Genomic DNA, 14,881 nt, shown 5'->3' on the forward strand with positions numbered 1-14,881 from the left:
CCCACTTAAATAAGTGTGGGAAATTAAATTGATAGAAGTTACATGACTTTCTCAAAACCACAGAGAGTAGGGATATTCTATCAGACTCCAAAGGGGATATTGTATTTTAATCAATACAGTAAACAAATGTGACATGCTGCTACTGAATATTCGTTGTATTTGTTACTCTGCACTGTCAAGCAGGAAAGCTGGAATTTTTGGTTGTGATTGCATATCATGGTTCATGAAGAGAGTTCAGATGACTTCAACATTTGGTCCCAACACACCTATCAGGTAGGATTGTTATCTATATCTTATAGGTTAAAAAAAAAAGCTAGGCTTGAATGGGGTAAATAGTTCCCAAAATTCAAAAAGCACGTGAAAAACAGAATCAGAAAGCAGGCCAGCTGGTGCTTCCCATTACATTTTGTTCCAGAGTCAACCCATCAACTACTGAAGAATAACAGTTACCACTACCCTCCACGAAGACCTGCTTCCCACATGTATTATCTCAACAATAACTTCCATACTCTATGAAGAAGTTACACATGGTACAAACTAGGAAACAGCAATTCAGAGAGGTTATAATTTGAGTTAGGACAGACTGAGCCTAGGGAATAGAGAAAAAATCCTATTCCATCTCCAGGAAGCCAAACCCCTGATTCTGAAACAAGAGATGTTGGTATGTGTAGAGTTAATGAAAATTAAAATGATGTATCCCTACTGATGAAGTGCTTTTTGGTTCCCAAACTTCTTGCATCCACATTAATTCACTGCAACAATGGTCAGAGGCAAAGGGGATCAGAGCTCTCCCAACAAACCCAGAGACCCCTAAGTCTCAGCTGGCTCCTCTCTGAAGGCTTTATTCTTTTTTCTGTCTCCCTCAACATATATACAGGAACATACACATGGACACACACACACATACACAGAATCCCTGGAATTGTCTACCCAATGTTAGAAACACATAGCAAAGTCATCAGACTCTGAAATTTTCAGTCTAGCTCACTTAACCATAATTCTATATTTATTTCTCTTCCTTAGAAGGAAATTAGAAACCAGACCATCATCTCTGACTTCCTGCTCCTGGGCTTCTCTGAGCACCCAGAGCAGCAACCTCTCCTGTTTGGGCTCTTTCTGGGCATGTACCTGGTCACCCTGCTGGGCAACCTGCTCATCATCCTGGCCATTGGCTCTGACCCACACCTCCACACACCCATGTACTTCTTCCTGGCCAACCTGTCCTTCGTCGATACCTGCTTCACCTGCACCATCGTCCCCAAGGTGCTGGTGAACATCCACACGCAGCAGCACACCATCTCCCACACTGGGTGCCTCCTGCAGATGTACTACTTCATGGCACTGGCCCTGCTGGATGACTTCCTGCTGACCATCATGGCCTATGACCGCTACATGGCCATCTGCCTGCCTCTGCACTACACCACTGTCATGTGTCCCCAGCGATGCCTGCTGCTGGTGGCCACGTCCTGGCTCTGCTCCAACCTCCTGGCCCTTTCCCTCACTCTCCAGATGGCTCAGCTCTCCTTCTGTGCCTCCCGCTCCATCCCACACTTCTTCTGTGACCTTCTCCCACTCCTCAAGCTTGCCTGTTCAGACACCCATACCTTTCAGGTCACAATGTTCACTGAAGCTGCCCTCTCAGGCGTGGTCCCTCTCACCTGTGTCCTGGTCTCTTACACCCACATCATTCACACCATCCTCAGGATCCCCTCTGCTGGGGGGAAACACAAAGTCTTCTCCACCTGTGGCTCTCACCTGACAGTGGTCACAGTATTCTATGGTACCCTCTTCCTGGTGTATTTCCAGCCCTCATCCTCCTACTCAGCAGATACTGGAATGGTGGCTTCGATTGTGTATACAATGGTCACCCCTATGCTGAATCCTTTTATCTACAGCCTGAGGAATAAGGACATGAAGGGGGCTTTGTGGAGATTGTTTGGCTTGGGAAAATGCTGTACTACTCATCAGTAGAGGGCAGTTCCCCAGAGTAGAAGCCAAAGCTCTTCAAAACACCTTCCTAATTGGACTCCTCTATTTCAACTTTTGAAGAACTCAAATTCAAGGCAGGACCGGATACTTAGCATCACAATGAGGTTTAACCAGTGAGAAATGCCCGATTTGGCCAGACTGGGAATAGGACTAACTGTTCAAGGACAGGGCTACAGTTTGGCGAAAAAGAACCTCAAAATCCCTACAGGATGGAAAGGCAAAAATTTATACCAGACAAATTTAAACAGTAAGGAAGACTTTATTCAAAGCCACCATAATAGAGGGAGAGGCCATAATTCAGTCTGTATTTGAGTTCACTGAAACAAAGGTCAGGAGGACTTTTAAGTGTTCAGGCAAGAGGAAAAACAGAGGTCATCCGTGTCCGCTAATTCAATGTACCAGAAAAAAAAAAGTTCTTTTCTTAAATGCATTCTAGGTGTACATAATAGATTCATTTTAACATAATCATGCATGCATGGAATATGATTTACTCCATTTCAGTCCCAAGTACTTTCTTTTTTCCCTCCCCTCCTCCCTCCCCTTGATCCTTTTCCTCTATTTTACTGGTCTTACTTCTATTTAGTTATCGTTTTTCTTTTTTAATATTTATTTTTTAGCTTTAGGTGGAAACAATATCTTTATTTTATTTTATGTGGTGCTGAGGATCGAACCCAGTACCTCACGAATGCCAGGTGAGCACGCTAGTACTTGACCCATTTCCCCGGCCCCTAGTTATTGTTTTTCTTAATTGGTGCTTTATAGATATGCATAAAGGTAGAATTCACTGTGGTATGTTCGTATATGTACACGGCATAATTTCATCTATTTTATTCTGCAATTCTCCCCTTTTTTGGTCCCTCCTCTTTCCCTTGCAGTTCCCTTCCTCTGCTCCACTAATCTCCCTTCTTTTTTTTTTGTTGTTTTTTTATTTGTTCTTTTTAGATACACATGACAGTGTATTTTGACATATTACACATGCATGGAATATAACTTTCCATTCTTGTGTTTGAACATGATGTGGAGTTTCACTGGTCATGTATTCATATATGAGCACAGGAAAGTTAGGTCGGATTCATTCTAAGGTCTTTCCTATTCCCATAGTCCCCCTTTTCTTCATCCCTCTTTGTCTAATGAATTTCTATTCTTCCCTCTCCCATTTATTATGTGTTAGTATCTGCACATCAGAGAGAATCCAAATCTGCTCCCACTTTTTTTTTTCTTACTTTGATTTAGTTTCCACTTATGAGAGAAAACATTCAGCTCTTTACTTTCTTGGTCTCTTATTTCACTTAGCATGATGATCTCCAGTTCCATCCATAATCAGCAAGGGCCATAATTTCATTATTTATAGCTGAGTGAAACTTCTTTGTGTATATATGCCACCTTTTGTTTACTATCATCTATTGATGGGCACCTGGACTGGCTCCATAACTTTGCTATTGTGAATTGAGCTGCTATAAATTTTGATATACCTGTATCACTGTAGTATGTTCATTTGTTAATAAACATTAAGGAGTAGGATATCTGGTCCATATGGTCCATATTTTAGTCTTTTGAGGAATCTCCATATGGCTTTCCAAAGTGTTTGTACTAATTTGCAGTCCTACCAATAACATATGAATGTACCTTTCCCCCACATCCTCACCAGCATTTATTATTTTGATGATTGCCATTCTAACTGGAGTAGGAGGGAGGAAGGCAAGAAAAATAGGGATTGTGGGATGAAATTGACCAAAATTATATTATGCACATATGTGAAAATATCACAATAAATTTCACTTTTATGAATATCTATAAAGCACCAATTTTTAAAAAAAACTAATAATAAATAAAAGAAAAACCGCTAGAGCAGAAGAAGGGGAATGGGGGAGGGAGGAGTGGAGGGAGCACTGAGGACTGAAACAGCAAATTATATTCCATGTATGTATGATTATGTCAAAATGAACCTCAATGTTATATGTAACTATAGCATAATGATAAAAACGTGAAAGAATTTAAATAAGAGTTCACCAAAGAGAAGTTTCTCCTACCTATGAGTAACCCAGTGCATACACTGTTCACATCTTGTTTCTTCAGTTGTAGACAAAAAATACAGTGTAGGAGTCACCATCATGTCCTAAGGCTTCAATGGCCCCACCTTGAATGAGTAGGAACAGTAAAATTTCTCAAACCCTTTTGTCTCCTACACTTTTAAACTCCCCCAGATGCTTAGGAATTGAGGAACACATTTAGGATCATTCAAGAGTCAAAGAAAAATAACTATGTATATTAAATATATATTTTATGTGAATGACAACCAATATGCTGCATATCAGAACATGGGAGATGCAAATAAAACATATTTAGAGAGAATGTATAACCATGTATTCAAATGTAAAGAAAGGGAGAAAGCTACAAAATAATGTGATACCCATTGAAAGAACTTAGGCATAGAATGGCAACATCGATGGAAGGGGATCGATCCTTTTTTCCTTAAAAAACAAAAGTAATGCAGATGAGAGGGGTGGGAAAGACACATAAAGAAGTTCACAAAGCAAAAAGATTATTCTTCAAAAAGCTGGCATCCCATCCCTGCCTGGGAGGCCAAAGGGGTGGTGCCACCACCACTCCATAGGGTTTGTTGGAGGGTATGGTCACAGGGAGGTTGCTTTTTGTCAAATACCAGCATCTTCATTGTAAATGCCAGCCTGTGATGATTTCTGGGTGCCCAGGAATCTGAGATGGCTTAGCTGCCTCCTCTCGCCTTCACCCTGACATTTGTGGCCATGAGGCCATGATAGAATGAAAGAAAAATGAGGGTGTAGGGGATTCACCTCACTGGTTGCCTGAAGGGAGCTCACAGGATGAGGAATGTCACTTTTTTTTTTTAAGCTGGATGGTGTCATCCTAGGAATCATTTTGTTTCTCTTCCTAACTGCATGTATATTATTTTCTTTTGCCTGAAAAACCAACATTGAAAGTAGGTGGAGAAAAAGAAGCCATGGAGAAAACTAGAAGGGTCCAGGGAGCAGGGCCAGGATCCCCTGCACTGTCTGGCCCACTGTGCCCCGAATAAGACAGATGTGCATTCTTAGAGGATCTCCAGCAGCCTTCTGTACCAAGAATGCCCCTCTCCCTCCTTACTGTCTTACTTTGTCTTCTGACTGCAGCATGGACTGCACCATGGGGAAACCCACCCTGATTCCATAATATAAACACCTTGAGAAGAGGAGGAAGTTCCATTCCACACTGACCCTGGCCCAGTAAATAGTTGATTATTGACACATCAGGAAAGAAGAGCTCAAACATCTTCTTGGTTGCAAAATAGTTGTAAACATCTGCTGCAGTCCTGGTGAACTGTTTTAAAGGTTTGTCACCTGGTTTCTTCATCTGGGGTCATTATTTGCCTGTTTCATTATTCAGCTTCATAAGAAGACAGTTAGGGAAAACCCATTAGCAAAACAAAAAAGTATATTGCAAAAAAAAAAATTATATGTCTGTGGTGAAACCAATCAAGAAAAAGAACAAGCAATAACCAATAAACAGTTATAAGAATGACATCTCAATATACATTACCAGCAGAAATCTTTAGTGTTCATAATACAGAATTCATAAATATCAAAATATTTAAGTTTTAAAAAAAGAACATCTCTTCAAATAGGATGTTACAAAAAATTTTCTAATAACAAACTTGAAATTTTAGTTTAAATAGATAACCTGCTTAAAAATATAACATCAAAACTAATGCAAGAAGAAATTAAAACCCTGAAAGGCCTATAATAAGAAAATTAAATCAGTACTCCAAAATCTTTCCTCAGAGAAAATTTCAAGCCCAGATGGCCACAACAGTGAGTTCAAGTTTAAAAAAAAAAAAAAGGTTTTAAAGGAATCATTGATTGCTATCTTATGAAAACTCTTCCAGATACTAAAGAGAAAGAAATAAAAAGGGTCAGGCAGGAAGATAAAAGGGAGATCATGAAAGCAGAAGGTACCAGCAGAGTACAGGAAGGGGAACAAGGAGAGAGAGGAAAGGATGGAAAGGGGAGGTACTGGGGAATGAAATTGACCAAATTATATTGTGTACATGTATGAATATGTAACAATGAATTCCACTATTTTAATGCACCAACAAAAAATGTTTAAACTCTTTCAGATAATAAAAGTAAAGAACATTCACAAACCTCCTTATTAAGGGGAGCAAAATCTTCATACCAAAAGCTGACAATGTCATTACACGGAAAGACATTCTAAGCAAATCTCAATGATGAATACAGACTCATAAATCCCAAACAAAATACGCAAAACAAACCCAGCAATGTATAACAAAAGATCATTTTTTATGACCTTGTTAGTTTTTCTCAGTAATTTCCCCAGCAAAGTTGATATAACTTTCAAAAGTTAAAGAAGTTTCTTTTTCAGAAACAATATCTAAAAGCATTGTGTTAGTCAGGCTTCTCTGAGCCATCTTCAATAGCAGGCCTTGACCTTGGTCCCATCCTGTCTTTGGCCTGCATAGGCCAACTCTGGAAAGATTCTGCATAGCCCAGTATAGCCAGAACCCTCCCACCCTTGATATCTGATCAGTCCCTCATCTCCCACCTATGATGTATAAGTCCTTGGTCTGCGTTTTGCAAGAATCCTCTTGGTGTTTTACCATCCACAGATTCCTGATCCTGATGGTTGACTGTAAGTACCCAGTCATCACTGCTGCATTCACAGTTGAATTCAATCTCTCAATCTCTCATTTTAACAAACATCAAAGTAATTATTTTATTTAGCAGGTTTCCAAATGGCCCAGTGCTTGAGATATCAATATAAGTTATGCTACAATAGAGGCCCTAACAAAACTATTTGTCCTGAACCCCAGGTAATAGGTTTATCTTCTTACCAAACAGCTTGGGAAAGCAACAAAAGTCCTCCTGCAACATGTGATGAGGCCAAATTTGAAGGGTCATTCTATGACATTAAAGTTCAAAGGAAGTTGTCTAAAACAAATAAATAACAACAAAGCACAGCGGAATCCATGATGTTTCCACGTGTGCTAAATTGTCTGTCAGGATCAAGCATGCTTCTCCTTATTGAGCATCAGAAAATCATTACAAAATATTGCAGATATAAGAACAAAGTCAGAAAGCTAATTTTTTTTAATAATGCCATTTTTTTTTCCGGGCTGAGGCATTTATTTCAACACAGAAAGACAGATTAATTCATTCTGACCCCTCTGAATTTCAAGACTGATATATGGAAAGTTTCCGACCTGGAGTCGCAGGACCCCTGCTGGGAGAGTGCAGGGTGCCCAGCACAGCTCTCACTGTACTTTAGAAATGAAAAAGAGTTATATTAGAAAAGGTTAAAGAGCTGATCTGGTTGGCAAAAGGCAGACCAGGCTCCCCTCTGCAGATGACAGGTGGGACAGAGTGGCACCATAGCGAGGCCGGGCGCAACCCTGCACAGCTAGCTATCCTCCTCATCCTCCATGAGGGCTGGCTTCTTCCTCATGTCCAGTGCAGACACTGAGCCAGGCTCTTAAACCAGTCGCTCACCTGGCCCCGCACACAAATGGAGGGCAGCAGGTGGCAGGAGGCAGTGACGGTGATGCTGTTTCCATGGCAGACTTCCTGAGGCTTCCATGTATCCAAGGACACCCATGCAGTGTTCCTGGCTTCTGGTGACACCATGATCTTCAGCTCGACCCCTGCAGGGACCACCTTGGGCGAGCAGGACGGCAAGTGTGAGCAGATGGGTGTGAGCATAATGGCCGGCACTTTGGGGTGGATCATGGAGGCTCCCGCTGCAGCTGCATAAACTATGCCGCTGGTCCGGGTGGACACAATCACTGCATTGCCCTGCACCGTGGTCATGAGGTGTCTGTCCAGGTAGACATTCACGTTGGACAGGTATGAGGAGGGACCTCTATCAGTCATCACTTCGTTCAACATCTGGTACTGCATGGGCTGCTTCCCAATCTCTGTGTCCAGGCCTGGGGCTGGCAGGCCATTCTCACTGAACGCATTATGGGTGGTCCTCTTCTTGCCTCTGAGCTCCTTCACCACCCTGACCCTCAGCCCACTCCGAAGAACAATAGCTGCATTCCCTACTATCACCTGGGTTACTTGGGACTGAAAGTTCTTGAGGTTGAACAGGGTCAGGAAGCTCAGGGAGCCCAGGTAGAACGCCATAACCAGAGGCACTCTCCCTGGAAGAGCGAGGAGGCACAGAGCAGGATCCCGTCACCCCCAGACAGATGATGAAGTCGACCTGGTTGGAGATGTCATAATAATCTTCCCAGAAAGTGCAGAACCTCTTCTTCATGAACCCGAAGTTTTGTCACTCACTATAGCAAGGTCTTCCAGCACCTTCTTTTCCATGTACATGATCATGTTGTTCTCTTCCAGGAGGTACACGCACAGCTTTTTGAAGGGCTGCAGCAGACTGGCGTCAGGGACCTTCCTAATGACAAGCATGCACTTTGGAGATTTGCTGCGTGTCAACCTCAGGCTGGCAGGGTCCTGAATGTGCCTGATAGTCTGGGGGGTCTACAGCACACTGGCCTTTGGTCCAAACGTGGTCAGTGGGCAGGGCTCATGGAGAGAGCATCCTCCTGAACTCCTTGGTGCTGCTCCAGGCAGGCAAGGCCGACAGGCTTCGAGACTTGGTGCTACCCAGAACAGGGTGGCTGTAGCTCCAGGTGTCATCCCCATGTCATGCCGAACAGCAGTACAAGGCCACATTTGGGCCCAACTCGTTACTCACAATCATTTTTTCTGTTCCATTTCCATAGTTGATAAATGAGAACTTCTGCCAGAAAAGCAGACTCCATCCACTGCTGCGCACCCACGGTATGTCTACGTGTTGGGGGCAAGCCCATGGGCCCCACCGTCCTTGGGCAGGTGCCACTGAGCAGCACTGAATAATGCAATTTTTAATTTTAAAAAAATCAAAATGCTTCTGGACACAGTGGTACATATCTCTAATCTCAGGTAATTGGAGTCTGAGGCAGGAGGATCACAAATTCAAGACCAGCCTGGACAACTTAGCAAGACCCCTTCTCAAAAAATATAAATAAATAAATAAAAAGGGCTGGGGAATGTAGCTCAGAGGTAGAATTATCCTGGTTCAGTACCCAGTATCAAAAAAGAAATCTAAATACTTTACATACCAATCAAAATAATTTACGATATTACAAACAAAAGGACAGATGATTCAACAGATGGAAGAACAAGAATTGATATAACTGAACGTTCAATCATGATAAGCTCTCTTAACCAAAAGAAGACAGGGAGTGACCTCAGCAAGATGGCAGACTAGGACTTCCCAGTGCTTTTTTCCTCCTCTGTGTACAAAAGTACAGATAAGAACAGCTAAGGAATCAAATGAGAAGTTACAGCACATGCCTGGAGCATAGGAATAAGAAGAGACTCATTAAAGATAGTAGGAAGCACAGATTCACATTATCTGGGTCACTCTTCCCCCACGACCAAGCAGGCCTTGTCCTCCACACGGGGGAAAAGAAAGTTAGCTCATCCCTGGACTTTGCCACCATCCCAGCACTAGACCTGCCCTAGTGAACACCAGTGACAGGTCAGCCCCTGTTTCCCCAGGCACAGGGTTAGATCCAGGCCAGCAGTAACAACATCCCAACCCCAGACCCATCCTGGGCTTCAGACACAACCCAGGCTCCATCCAGCCCCTATAGAGTCATGCTCAAGGCTCATCCCAGCAATAGGGTGGCTCCTGCAGCCTTAGCCAGGAAGCTCACTGCTGTACCAGGACAACCCTCACAACATAAGGCTTCAGACCAGATCCAGACTCCAGACCCACCCACATAAAAACAGGCACAGGAATTGCCTCAAGAGATTCCAGCATCATACCAGCCCCTATATCAGCCTATGCCTATACCAGACCAGCCCCAGCAGACTCAGGCTCAAGGCCGGCCTCAGTGTCTGAACAATGCCCATGAATCCAGGTGTCCCTATGGATATAGGCGCTGGGCCCTCATCCTCACTAGGACCCAGTGAACTGGCCAACTGAAATGGACCCTGGTGCTAGGCCTGCCGCCATAAACTCAAGTGCAAGTCTCACCGCACAGACTCAGGCCAGGCCCATCCACCACTGACCAGACACCAGGCCTGAGGACACCAGCAGCAAGCCCACATTAGACCCTACCATGTAGCCAGCTTAGAATCTGAAGACAGGCTGACTGATAAAGGGCTTTTCTGGCCAAAGTCAACCTATAAAGACTGAATGAGTAGCTACTTCAACAAATGCACAGACACCGACACAGACTACAGGATCACAAATAACCAAAGATGATGACATCACTAGGGGAATAAAATAAAACATCAGTAACAGACCCTAAAGAAATAGAGAACTTACAACAATTCCAAATAATTATCATAAAGAAGCTCAGTGAACTACAAAAGAACACAGATGGTAACTAAATAACATCAAGAAAATAACACGGGGACAAACTAGAAGTTTAACAAAGAGATAGAAACAAACAACACAACCACTCAATAGCAAGAAAACAAACCAATTTTTAAAATGAGCTAAAGACCTGAATAGATATTTCTCAAAAGAAGACATGCAAATATCCAACAGGTGTGTGAAAAATGCTCAATATCACTAATTATCAGAGAAATGCAAATTAAAAACAATGTGATATCAACTCCTGTTAAAATGTCTATTATCAAAAAGACAAAAGATAAATGTTGACAAGGATGTGAAGAAGAGGAGATCCTTATTCACTCTTGATGGGAATGTAAATTTATATAGCCATTATGGAAAACAACATGGAGCTTGCTCAAAAATTTAAAAATGGAACTGTGATATGCTCCAGCTTCTGAGGAAATATCCAAAGGAAATGAGTATCCTGAAAAGATACTTGCATTCCCATGTTTATTGCAGAATTATTTGCAAAATACTGAACCCACCTAAGTGTCCATCAACATATAAATGAACAAAGAAAATGTGCACATACACTGGAATATTAATCCACCATAAAAAGAAGGAAACCGTGCCCATTGTGACAACAGGGATGACTTTAAAGGACACTATGTTAAGTGAAATAAGCCAGGCACAGAAAGATGAGTATTATATGACATCATGCATAGGTGGAACCTAAAAGGCAGGGTGTAGAATGATGGCTTTCAGGGACAAAAGCATGAGAAAAGTGGGGAGATAACAGTAAAAGGGTACAAATGTTCAGTTTCAAGGTGAATATGTCCTGAGGAATTAATGCAGTGCATAGTGACTGCAGTTAATTATTCTGTATTTAGTTACTTGAAATTTCCTAATTGCCCTTACCACACACACACACACACACAAACACAAAGGGTATAGCAATGGATCTGCAATTAATTTGATTAGAAACGACCCCTAAGCAGTGTACAAGTATATCAAATCATCACATTGAACCTTAACTATATGATTTTTAGTAGAAAAAATAAAAATAGAAACAGAAACTTTTACTATTTTTTAAAAAGACTGAATCAAGCTGAGCATGGTGACACATGCCTATAGTCTCAGCTCCTTGTGGCTGAGGTGAGAGCATCACTTGGACCCATGAGTTGGAGACCAGCCTGGGCAACATAAGAGACCCCTCTCAGGGGAAAAAAAAGTGAATCTAACAAAAAAATTTACTGGATTCTTAAATAGGAAAAATTTGATATTTATAAATGATCCTCATAACTGGGTGTAAAATAGTCATAAATTGAGGGTCCCTGTTATGAGAGCTTCTTCTCTGAATGGTTTAAATTAGTTCAGTTCAATTGAATTAAATTATTCAACAAATGTGTGTGTGTTCGAGCCATTATTACAGCATTTTTCAATTCTGTTTTGTCTTATTCTGTTTTGTTTTATGGTACTGAGAATTGAACCCAAGGAGCTACATCCCCACTCCTTTTCATTTAATCAGTTATTTTAATTTTGAGACAGGGTCTCCCTAAGTTGCTAAGGCTGTCCTGGAACTCAAAATCCTCCTGCCTCAGCCTCCACAGCTGCTGGGATCACAGGCGAGCACCACTGTGTCCAGCTACAATATTATTCTTATTGGCAAAATCCTGGGGTATTCCTTCAACAGGAAATTCAATGAATAATACATTATATCATCACAGAATGATGCATCTCACAATAATGAAAATGAACAAACCACATCTATATAGAAATATCTGGGTGGATCTCACAAACATAAAATGTTGAACCAAAGAAGTAAGAAAAAAACAGACTACATAGTACATCATTCCATTTTTATAAATTCAAAAGCACAAAAATCTAAAATAAATGTTAAGGAAGGGATAGTGGTTATTTAGCTTTTAAAGAAGAAGAGTGATTAGCTGAATGGGACAAAGGACAGCTTCAGGAGCAGGCAGTACTCCACATCTTGATCCAAGAAATGATCACAGGTGTTGCTTTGTAAAAACTCATTGGAAAATGTGCTTATGTTTTATGCATTTTTCTGTATATGTCTTATAATTCACTGATTTTAAGAAATAGTTTTGAATGTACATAATGAGATATCATCACACCATCATAATATCTACAGTTCTGATATCCAAAAGACGCTGGCAACACAAAGCTTTTTTAAAAGCCTGCAGCAAACTCATTTAGAAACAAAACCTGATCTAAGTTGATATGATACTTCTAGCCTTTAATAGGCCTACTTAATTTATTAAGTGGTAGACATGCTGTGTGTCTGGTTAACAGAGAGTTCTGTTCAACCTAATGGAAGAATCATAGATGATACACACACATACCATTTAAAATTCAAAAGTCCTGCTGGGTGCAGTTGGTGCATGCCTACAATCCAAGCAACTTGAGAGTCTGAGACGGAAGGATTGCAAGCTGGAGTCCAGCCTGGCCCATGTAGTGAGACCTTGTCTGAAAATAGAAAATAAAAAGTGCTGGGGATGTAGCTCATGGGTAAGGCATCGCTGGGTTCAATTTCCAGATTCAAGGAAGGAAGAGAGGAAAGGAAGGAGGGAGAAAGAAAAAAGAGAGAGAGAAAGGAAAAATTCCAAAGTCCAGAAACAACAATACAGCTGTCAATGACAGCTTGTGTTGGGACGCCTGAACCAGACATCAATAAACAACACTGCTCCACAGCAACGTGCGTTAGCATGAACCAACTTCAAACATATAGTACTGACAAAAATAAGAAAATTATTTAAAATAAAAAAGTTTCACAGAAAGGACAAATACATGCTAAAAAATGCACAACCATATGAAATAATGGGCATGGTAATTTGTTTCACTACTACATGATAATTTGTTTTACTATCTGTATGTCTTCGGTACCTTGTGCTAAAAACTTTAAATATACACAGTAAAATTTATTTTAAAAATAAAAATGCATACCCAGATAATATAATATTCAGTTAGATGTGGGTATGTGATAAAAATATAAAGAAAACTAAAGGAATATTCACCATAATGGTTTCCTTTAAGGGGAAAGGAACAGGAATGAGGAATGTTATCAGAGAAAGGCAAAGAAGGGGTTTCTAAGTGATCGAAATCAATCATTCTATCTGACTGAACTTCTGAGAGGTGAGAACATGGACATTCATTTTATTTTCATTCTCTAAGCAGCAAGATATGTTTAGACCTTCTTTCGTATGTAAGGCAGAGTTTACAACAAAGATCAACAAATATATCCATGGATTCACAGATCAGCACCTGTGCCTTCCATACGTTCTGCATATTGGTAATCCTTTGGCTCCATCAGGTCACAAAAAAAAGGACTGTGACTTCTACAGGACATGTGAAGCTCATGACTATGAACAACACCCATCTATTTCACTATTACTTTTTACTTGATGTTTTGGCTTAGATGTGAAATGCCCCAAAACTCATGTGTGAGATAATGCAAGAAAGTTCAAAGGTGAAATGATAAAAGAGAGTTGTAACCTAATAAATGGCTTAATTCACTGATATGGATGGTGGCTAAAGGCAGAAAGAGTAGAACTGGAGGAAGTCGGTCACTGGGTCATGCCTTTGGGGTTTATATTTTGTCCCTAATGAGTGGAGCGCTCTTGCTGCTTCCTTGTTGCTGTGTCCTGAGTTGCTGTCCTCGGCCATGCCCTTCTGCCATGAGTTCTGCCTCACCCTGGGGCCAGAGCAAGGGAGTTGGTCATCTATGGACTGAGGCCTCTAAAACTATGAGCCCCAAATAAACTTTTCCTCCTTTACATGGTTCCTGTGAGATCTTTTGGTCACAGCAGCAAGAAAACACTGTCTACTTGGAAGGTACTGTGTTTCACGAAGAAGATTGGACTCTACGTAGAAAGTGTGAACTCCAAGACCAGGGCAGGCCCTGTTCAGCGTCAGGGATAATTATGATGAAACCAATTTGAATCTCACCCAGGGGAAGCAGCAGGAGCAGTGGCAGCCCTGGCCACTCTGAATGGAGGCATCACTATCACTGCTGAAACTCTGGAGGCTACAGTCCAGAGAGGACATCAGGAAGTTGGACAATTGCCCTATTGTTAACTAGCAGGTCTGGGATTGAGTCCCAGGAGACACAGTGTGCAGAAAGTCAGCAGCTCTTCCTGGACCCTGTGTCTAAGGGCACGGATCTCCTGCCCTGAGTCTTCAGAATGTGCAGAAAGGAACTTGTGGCTCCCATGATGCTTTCTTGGAGAGACAAAGAAGCAGAGAACCCAATCTCTTCAGTGATGGGACCAGGGACAGAGCTTGGCCAGAATCTCTGTAAGCATGGAGGCAAGAAGACTGGAAAGATAGCAGAGTTTACCTAAGGTGCACACACACACACTCAAACACACACACACACACACACTCACACCTTACAGCTTCTCCCTTTTTCCTTTTTCCCCTCCTCTTCCTTTCTCCCTCTCAACCAACCATTTTCTGACTCTTCTTATCAATGAGGGCACTTACCTCTAGTGCTCATCAGGCC

The 14,881-nt window shown here is 41.6% G+C and overlaps 1 protein-coding gene and 1 pseudogene across 1 annotated transcript; one reads left to right on the forward strand and one right to left on the reverse strand.

Annotated features, from left to right (window-relative positions):
- Positions 1-216: 216 nt before the first annotated feature.
- Positions 217-6,219, forward strand: LOC101958840 (olfactory receptor-like protein OLF4). The gene is made up of 3 exons (XM_078044989.1): positions 217-273; positions 1,024-1,934; positions 6,162-6,219. The coding sequence occupies exons 1-3, from the start codon at positions 217-219 to the stop codon at positions 6,217-6,219; spliced, it is 1,026 nt and encodes a 341-aa protein (XP_077901115.1).
- A 1,203-nt stretch (positions 6,220-7,422) lies between these two features.
- LOC101959127 (NAD kinase pseudogene) lies at positions 7,423-14,875 on the reverse strand (annotated as a pseudogene).
- Between the last annotated feature and the right edge of the window lie 6 nt (positions 14,876-14,881).

This window comes from Ictidomys tridecemlineatus, chromosome 4, assembly GCF_052094955.1.
Source record: "Ictidomys tridecemlineatus isolate mIctTri1 chromosome 4, mIctTri1.hap1, whole genome shotgun sequence".
Classification (NCBI taxonomy): domain Eukaryota; kingdom Metazoa; phylum Chordata; class Mammalia; order Rodentia; family Sciuridae; genus Ictidomys; species Ictidomys tridecemlineatus.

Bases quoted from the DNA above. Each gene is read 5' to 3' on its own strand.
- LOC101958840 (XM_078044989.1), top strand. From the start codon at position 217: ATGGTTCATGAAGAGAGTTCAGATGACTTCAACATTTGGTCCCAACAC. The intron at 274-1,023 runs GTAGGATTGTTA...TCTCTTCCTTAG, and splicing joins GGTCCCAACACACCTATCAG to AAGGAAATTAGAAACCAGAC. The intron at 1,935-6,161 runs GTTTGGCTTGGG...CTCCTTATTAAG, and splicing joins AAGGGGGCTTTGTGGAGATT to GGGAGCAAAATCTTCATACC.